This window comes from Hydractinia symbiolongicarpus, chromosome 9 (assembly GCF_029227915.1).
Source record: "Hydractinia symbiolongicarpus strain clone_291-10 chromosome 9, HSymV2.1, whole genome shotgun sequence".
NCBI classification, from domain to species: Eukaryota; Metazoa; Cnidaria; class Hydrozoa; order Anthoathecata; family Hydractiniidae; genus Hydractinia; species Hydractinia symbiolongicarpus.
In genome coordinates this window covers 14,672,967-14,681,513 of record NC_079883.1, presented here as the reverse complement: position 1 = coordinate 14,681,513, position 8,547 = coordinate 14,672,967, and the positions used below count along the sequence as shown (strand labels likewise).

The 8,547-nt window shown below is 32.5% G+C and overlaps 2 protein-coding genes across 2 annotated transcripts; both read right to left on the bottom strand.

The window, feature by feature from the left end:
* Nucleotides 1-61: 61 nt before the first annotated feature.
* LOC130657505 (thrombospondin-2-like) lies at nucleotides 62-2,016 on the bottom strand. The gene is made up of 4 exons (XM_057460496.1): nucleotides 1,678-2,016; nucleotides 1,144-1,314; nucleotides 938-1,054; nucleotides 62-830 (listed from the first exon to the last, which is right to left on the bottom strand). Exons 1-4 carry the CDS (start codon nucleotides 1,934-1,936, stop codon nucleotides 745-747), a joined length of 633 nt encoding a protein of 210 aa, XP_057316479.1. The 5' UTR covers nucleotides 1,937-2,016; the 3' UTR covers nucleotides 62-744.
* A 1,291-nt stretch (nucleotides 2,017-3,307) lies between these two features.
* LOC130657503 (uncharacterized) lies at nucleotides 3,308-6,636 on the bottom strand. Its single transcript, XM_057460495.1, has 4 exons — nucleotides 6,280-6,636; nucleotides 5,248-5,406; nucleotides 4,995-5,108; nucleotides 3,308-4,769 (listed from the first exon to the last, which is right to left on the bottom strand). The coding sequence occupies exons 1-4, from the start codon at nucleotides 6,539-6,541 to the stop codon at nucleotides 4,639-4,641; spliced, it is 666 nt and encodes a 221-aa protein (XP_057316478.1). The 5' UTR covers nucleotides 6,542-6,636; the 3' UTR covers nucleotides 3,308-4,638.
* Between the last annotated feature and the right edge of the window lie 1,911 nt (nucleotides 6,637-8,547).

Below are 8,547 nucleotides of genomic sequence, written 5' to 3'. Positions count from 1 at the left end.
AGCACTAGGGTCAAAGTTTCCGTCACGTGTTGAAAAGTTTGGGCGCGAAAGATAAACAAAATTCTTAAATAGTAATATTTATTTTCAATTTTATTGATCTAGTGATAAATAATAATGTTAATAAAGACATTTTTAAGAACTATATTTTAAAGTAAAAAAAAATGTAAATAAAAAGTTCGTATCATCATTCATGATAAACTGTCTTTACGACTTGGTTCCAGGTTTTTTAATCATTTGACATAAAGAAGAAATACTAGCCCCGGGATTAAAAAATGGGTAGTGATGCTTTTGGACCAAATTTTCTTTCACTCATTCAAAAGAATGGAGTACTAATTTTTCCTTCTTTTCCCCAAAGTCTTTTATAAATCCCCTCGAGAGACAAACAAAAATAGCACAAAATGATTGATCCTATAAGCCAACAATAAGTGATACTATTATCATCAGACCTGGCAACTTCTTTTCCAGACTTTCCTGTATTTTCGACATTACCCATAAAGTAAGCTCCAGGAACAACCTTGGAGTTGAGAATGTTAGACGTGCAGATATACGAATCGATGTTGTATTAAGAAAGTAACATACTTTTCTAAATGTTCTCTAATTATATTTTAAAGTTTTCGTTTTCTATTTTTTTTTTCACTGAAACATTTCCTTCATAGTCGCGAGGACCAACCGCAGCTCTTCCGTTTCCAACCGAATTCACTTCTTAATCACCTACATATTCTAAGCGGCTACAACCTTCTCTTTCTATACCTTGCTTGCTTCATCTCTTGTTGGGACAGCCATATGAAAAGCTTGTAGAGGTTCTTTCGGCGTGTGTATTTTTTTATTATCTAGAAGTTCAAACATAATTATAAAGAAATTATCGGGCAGCCAATTCCGTTACTGAAACGAAGTAGATGCCGTAAATGTGTAGCCTTTAAGTAAAAAAAAAATTTACCTCTTTGTCGACAATGTTCTTTGTATTTGTAATTAAAAAAATAACTCGCACAAACTGCGCAAATGGCTAAAAAGAGAACCAGTAATGATATGGCCAGCCAGTTCATAAAGCGTGGACCTAAAGAACAAAAGATAAATAACTTATAATGTAATAGAAACGGTTTGAAAACTCTCCAATACTAAAAACTATAACCGTAAAACACCTACATTTTTTATTTAATTCACAACTTCGCGTTTCTTGTTCTACGTCACTGTGGCTACCATTTTTTAGTTGACAGAGTTTTCCCTCAGCCCTGGCGCAGGCTCGAACTCGCATCTGAACTCCCATGCCGCATTCTCCATTACAGGGACTCCATTCATGCCAGCTATTCCAACTAGCTATGGAAAATATTCAAAAGGAAAATTAATCGTATGTTACGGAGTTTTACCACGAAGGTTTGGTTACAACCTTACAAAAAAAATGACAATTTAAGGATACTGATTAACTGAAAAGTTAACAACAATCTTCTTGTATGCTAAATAGCCTTTGTATAATTAAAAAAACTTTTCAGTAGATAAAAATAATACATTAAGAAATCCTAAAATCTAAATATTTGTAAGACACTTGACTTTTAAAGTTCTCAATGTTTTTGTAGAAATACTACAAACTCTAGCTCGTGAATGATACGAGGTGCTGTTTTTGCTCTAGTGTTGTGGGCAAAGAGAATGACTCTCGTGCTGTCTTTAGAAGTAATGTTATACCTGTATTGTTCTGTCCAAACTTTTCAAATCCAATACATTGTTTACAGCAAATACTGCACCAGTTGTATCCCAGATTATCAACAACGCCTGTTGCGCAGTCTCCTTTAGGACAGTCTTCAAAACCTGTATACGTCTTATATTGTTTCGTGCCTTCACTACTAATTGTACACATACCGTCGACGTAACGTCGGCTGGGATTTACCGCTGTAACATCACTAATACAAGTTAAAAATATAATTGCTAAGACTCCGTAAAACATTCTCAATCTTACCAGAATACTTCAATGACTTGCTACACTTTTTTTCTATCCTTTTTTATTTTTGCACATTTGTTGTTATACGTCTTACTTATATCAATATTCGGCTGCCGGGAAATTCCCATTTGTATACTTTCCCGTTAAGCGGGAAAAACTATGTTGACAAAAAAATTTCAACAATGTGCGACGTGGATTTTTTCTTCACATTTTGTACTTTTTTCTTAACCATTAAGTCATCAAAAAAGACCCTGTGTGCAAATATAGCGACATGGGGAAATTATATCCTTTTTTGTAATGAATGCATATTTAAGGAGTAAACATAACACAAAAAAATTATAAAAGTTTAAATGAAAATATTTATAAGGAAGTTTTTGTCTCTTTGGAAACTGGGAAACAACAAATAAACAAACTTTTACAATTTTTAACATTCCGTTTTTTTTGCTAAGGATTTTTCTTGACCCTATTTAGTTCTTCATATTTATTGATTTTTGAGATTAACAAGGCAAACAGAACATGTTGCCTTGCTTAACCCTGGCTTTTTATTATGAGATTTACCTCGGGAGGACTATATTTATTTACTTAAAATAAATGGCGTAGCTTGCAAAAATGTGACAATAAAATTTATTTTCTAGAGAATGTACTCCATTGTTCATTGAAACTTCTAAATTTTTGTTGAGTTCATTGGAATTTATGACCTTATCTATTGTGCAACGAATAAAACAACCTCGTTTCTAGGTCCAACTGCTTCTAAATGGTGCTGCGCTTTTTAATAGTTCTAAAGACGGTGGGGTCGAGCTTGCGATTTAAGTTAACAATCCTAAGCATTCCCAAAATTGATTTTTTTAAACGTTTTATCATAGTGTTGCGTGCCACAAAAGATCACAAGCTCCATAGATCGTGGTAAACAAAACAAAAAAAATGAATGACTAAAGGGGAAGTCCCAATGTATCAATACTTATCATGCGGACATATTTCCCCTACGCAACATGTTCACAGGGTATATTGCGATTGACTTCTTGTATTTATATTGCTTATAAAATCCGGGAAAAAAAGTTTTTTCCCAACCTCGTTTCAAGGTCTTTTTCTCTCTTGAGAGTCAAAAGACCCGGGATTTGCTTATGTTCCCTCAACCAAATTATCTTAATGTAAAAATACTGCGGGCTCGTGATCCAAATTTTTTAAAATTAATCGACATTAACACCAATAAAGATTTCGCTGCTCGTTAAATCTCCATTCTGAAATCAAATAATCATAGACGTGTTCTGTATTTTTCTTGTCCATCGGTAAGTGTCACTGCGAAAATTGCATGGTTGGGTATAATTGCGCGAGTTACTATGATTTAGGAGTTAGATGTGGTGTAGAAATTAGAGTGAATATAGTAATAGAAAAACATTCAATTTTAATTCTCTAAAACTAACAAAGTACAACAAAAATTACCATTGTATAATATATACATTTTTAATTAAAACGCGTATTCATTGATTTAAACCTCAAAACCTCTCAAATCATTCAATTGAAAAAAGAAACATGTCTTTTTATAGAACTTGTTTGTCTCAATCGGGAAGGGAAGATTTCATTTCTATGTTGTGTTGTATGGTAATTTAGGGACACACTTTTCCAGTATTTTATTTCAAGTAACATTTTTGAGACAACTCTGATCCATTATTCTAAAGCTCCAATTTGATATTTAGCTAACCTTCTGGCATTAAATTTAGCAGAATTCTAAATACAATTTTTCTGGAAACATAACATGTATCAGCATATGAAAGTCTAATGGTGGAGATTAGGCATACTCTAAGCAGCATCGTCCCCAGTTTTTAAGTTACATTAGGCTGATTTAAAAAATAAAGACCTGGGGACGATGTTGTCTCTAAGCACATTTCAAACATTTTTTTTTATTACAGAACGCATTAGATTTGCACTGTAGGTTGCAACATCAAACTAAAGCTTAAAAACACGTGTTTTTCTACATAACGACGTAACGTTATACTCTCCAAAATATTTACACAACATTTTAAATAATTTTTACAATTCTTAGTAACCTTCTTTTGTTGGTGTGGTGATATCGACTTAAAGTTAGCCATTTCGCTTATGATATTACATCCGTAGCAAAGGTGCTAAAGTCGATGATGGGAATATCAACCAAACCCAAACGCAGAAACTTCTCAAAAGAATGCTCTGTGTTCGTGGTTAAAATCTTAGCTGAAACCAGGGAGGTCTTTCATCTCCCTGTTTAAACTAATATCTACTACGCATAAGAACATCCTCGTTCCCAGGGCTCTTTTTGCGCCTAATTGCACGGCTGTCGAAACCAAAGGGGACATGATTGCCCATATTTTTACTATTCCAATGATTTTAGATTTTTTTTTGGAATGTCAGTCACTTCAAGAATGGATTCGCTAGCCATAATTTGATAGACGCTTTAGATATCTGGAAAATTACCCTGGGTCGGGGATGACAAAAACAGCGTATGTTGAGGTTAAACCAAATCTACCCAAGGCTTCTTTTGAAAAAAAAACCTGGGAGCTATGGTTACAATAAAATGTTGGGACTTTAATATTTCATCATCATCATCAAAACGAAAAAAGAGTGAAAGAAAAAAAATTGACGAAAGGCAAAAAGGGAGTGAGCTCGAGGTTGCTCTCCGACCGACATTTTAAGCATTAACCGTGCTGGTAGCTGTATCAATGATTATAACTGTGCGCTCATACAGTAGCGGTTTCCAAATGGACAGAATTATTACTGCTGCTCCCGAAAGATTCCTTGTCACTCGAAGTGTCCAAATAATTAAATTGGAAATTATCTGGCTTCTGTTTCCAAGTGTTTATTTGTTTTTCTAAAAAAATAAAAAGTATATCAAAATGTTTTCACTTGTGTGTTTGACAAATTGAATAGAAATTACAAATTACGAGACGGAAGGGTTAGTGCTAGTTTCTGTAGCACATCTCTATGTTTGCTCATATATTAGTCCTGGGCTCGAAGATGCTAGATCAGTAATCATCCCGTGAGGCCCACGACTTGTTTCTGTTTCCGCCATCAAACGAAAAAGAAAAATACTAACCATATTTGTTTTTGATTTGACGATTCCAGATAATCATCGCAATTAAGGACAGAACCAAAAGGACGATGAAAATAACCATAAAATAAAAACCAGCCTGATGAATCGTCACTGTATCTAAAAGCAAACAAGACAGAAATAATAGACAAGTACACAAACAAATTTTAATCAAAAGATGGAAATGCTCTCCGGAACAAATTTTAAGCAAAAGAAAAAACAAAATTTAAAATAAATAAAATATATATCGTAAACCTACTTTCGCTTTCTTCGAAAGTGATTTCTGTTTCCATGGTGTCGTTCTTTCCTTCCCTTGTCGTGCATAGTGATGTGTTAATTGCAGTTGAATGACATGTCCGTGCATGGAGCGTCACTCCGTTGGCGTTATACTTTGACGCCCACGATGACCACTCAGTTGCTAAACAAAATTTAAATATTTTTTCTATTATATAAAATATGCCTAACAAGCAAATAAATTCATGCAATGTGAACGTTGAAGAACAAAAAAACACAATTCGTCTATTCTAGCCGACATTTTACAAAACGAGGAATGAGTTTGGGAATTCCCTATATGAACAAAGTTAGCAATAGCCTGGGTTGAGATATTTGATAAGATTATGTATTCTTTGGTTGATCTTGTCTCAATGCTATGCAACATTTTAATTTTTATAATTTTCCGATATACTTACTTTTTACTCTTCCTCAACTAACGAAAAATAAATACGAAATAGTCATCTTTACAAACCATTTTTTTTCTTTCATTTATTATCTATATTTCATCAAATATTAAGGAACCATAATCGTGTGGGAGGGGGATAAGAACTTTGTCCATAGAGTTTTTCACGTTTTTTTTACAAACATCACTCCAAAAAGTGCTGGGAACGAGGGTGCTATACGAAGCATTAATGCATATTTTATGATCAAACTTCAATTTATTCGTTATAATTTTTCATCTCTTTAGAAATGAGAAGAATTCTGTTGCTAAGCTTTGAAATAAAAAACGATAAAAGACTCGCGCTGTTGTCGAATGACGGGGACGTTACGAGTGACACAAGGGAGAAACCAAATGTAAAAAAACAAAATAAGAAATAATAAAAATTAAATTGTTGTTTCCTGCAAAAATTCGAATATATTTGTAAAAAACACAGAGCTGAAGTAACCCCGAGCAAAGAAAGTGTCATGACTGAACCTTTTTTTATTTATTTATTTACGTAAATATAGTAAAGTATTTCGGTCAGTTTTTTGTCCAACGGCATAAAAAAACTTCTACTAGCATGAAAATAAAACATACCTATCTTCGGCTTCAACATCATAACACTCAACTGCTCACAGCAAATCTTGCGCCAGTCATATTTGCATTGATCGATCGATGTTGCTTGAGGGCCAACATCCGTACAAGGTTCGTAACTTGAATATGTCTTGTAATACACGAGAGACGTTGTATCCTCGATAGCACACATCTTGTCGATTAGAAAGACTCGCGCAGCTTTTGCACAAGATAGGAAAAAAAACAAATGCAAAAAACTATAGCTGCTCTTGGATATTAACGCCATTTTGAAAGATGTTTCTTTTTCCCGAAAATATTCTAGCAGCACTGCTCGATGAAAATTTTCACAAATAAAACATCGCGACTATTTAATAAAATAATTAATTGTAAAATACCTAAGAATTTTTGCCGAGTTCATCAAAAACGGGAAATTATTAGCCAAAAGGGAAATTCTTGAGATTTACAGTTTCAAATATCTCTTCAAATGTATTAATCGTGCGATGGTTTTCTAAGAAATTGGAGAACAACATTACGTGGCTTTTTTCTAGATAAATCTGAAGTTTACAGTACATTCCCACTGGAATACACTGCTACAATATTGTTGCAACTATCAGTTTGTAACAGCGAAAGTTGCTGAGTATAAATCTCTAATTTTAGCTGAAGTTAGAATAAAAGCATAAAACATCCATGGCCAGTGATATTGCTTGGGATATAAGGTCAAAATCATTCAGGTACATATCTTTTAATACTTTCAGGGTGACCACTAATAAAATGAGAAGAAAAGTAAGGATATTAAGGAGAATTAAGGAGACACATTGACATTTTTTAAGGATATTTTGCTGCTAACGAGAATAAAAAAATTAAAAAAAAGGATAATTAAGGAGAAAACCAATTTTAGTTCTCTATCTTTAATGTTACTTCATACTATGTTCTATGATAAGAAAATTATACATATTATAGAAACACAAGAAATAAAAGACCCTGGGAGCGAGTTTGGATTAAACTTCGTTTATGTAGGCGATTTGTGCGACGCTAAAACAGATTTGTGTCTATGGAATGTTGAGATAGTATGGCAGACAAAATTATTGAAATCCCTGGTTACCTTTCACATCTAATCTAACAAGTCCTAAAAAAGAAGCAGCAGGAAGCCTTTAAATATTACTAGTTATTTAAAATTGTGGAGAATCCACTTAAATTTATTCTGCTTTTTATCACAAAAGGTTTGTGAATAATTCATTAAAAAGGAGGCAAAAATTTTTTTTAGCTAAACAAAATCCCGTGGAGGTTATCCACTCAAAAACTTATCGCGAAATGATTTGTTGTCAATTTCATTTGAAAGACATAAACAATAAATTAAAACTTTTAAACGAAACCACAACACACACAACACAACAACAACAACGTTGATTGCCCGGGGACTTTATTTTATCACGTGATTTGTTTTAGCCAATCAAAATCGTCAACAAAACGTTTATAAAAACAGAACCTTTTATAGGGGATACATTATACACGCTTTTAAAGAAAATTGTAAAAAATATAATCCACTCTGCCTGTTACAGACACACAGACACACTTAGCGTATTATTATATAGATGCATGTAAATTATGCCGTGAAAGATAGAAAATATAGGATTTCAGGTAACAGAGAATGTCTTATTTTACTGGTGATGAACAATCCATGAACACATTTCCAAAACAGTTATGATAAAAAAAAAATAAGAAATAAGGAGAAACTTGAAACTTGAATGTGAGACTTGAAGTAAATAGATCTGGTTTTAAATTTATGGGATCAAAGATTTATAATGACCAGCCAATCTAAATTCGAAAATCGGATACTTTACCAAGTTGCGTAAGAAACACTAAAAGCTATTTTAAACCTGTAATAAATTATTTTATGCCTTATTGTATTATAATTTTATTTTTCACAGGACATATATTAAGAACTGAATTATATCAATCTTGTATAAACATTAATAATAATAATAATAATAATAATAATAATAATAATAATAATAATAATAATAATAATAATAATAATAATAATAATATAATAATAATAATTATAATAATAATAATAATTACTTTTAAGGAGATTTTCTTTTCCTCAGGTTATTTAAGGAATTTAAGGGGGAGTGGTCACCCTGACTTTTTATCATGACAACTAGTAAAAAAAAAGAAAACTAGAAATATTTTCAACTTACTAGCTTCTGCGTTATATAAATTTCCCTGTTTTTTTAAACCATTAACGCTTTTAAACTTTTGCAAAGATAAATAGAGGGTGGCTAACAAATT

Bases quoted from the DNA above. Each gene is read 5' to 3' on its own strand.
- LOC130657505 (XM_057460496.1), bottom strand. From the start codon at position 1,936: ATGTTTTACGGAGTCTTAGCAATTATATTTTTAACTTGTATTAGTGAT. The intron at 1,315-1,677 runs GTATAACATTAC...TATTTTCCATAG, and splicing joins GTTTGGACAGAACAATACAG to CTAGTTGGAATAGCTGGCAT. The intron at 1,055-1,143 runs GTAGGTGTTTTA...TTTGTTCTTTAG, and splicing joins TTGTGAATTAAATAAAAAAT to GTCCACGCTTTATGAACTGG.
- LOC130657503 (XM_057460495.1), bottom strand. From the start codon at position 6,541: ATGGCGTTAATATCCAAGAGCAGCTATAGTTTTTTGCATTTGTTTTTT. The intron at 5,407-6,279 runs GTATGTTTTATT...AATTTTGTTTAG, and splicing joins GATGTTGAAGCCGAAGATAG to CAACTGAGTGGTCATCGTGG. The intron at 4,770-4,994 runs GTTAGTATTTTT...TTATTTTTTTAG, and splicing joins TCAAATCAAAAACAAATATG to AAAAACAAATAAACACTTGG.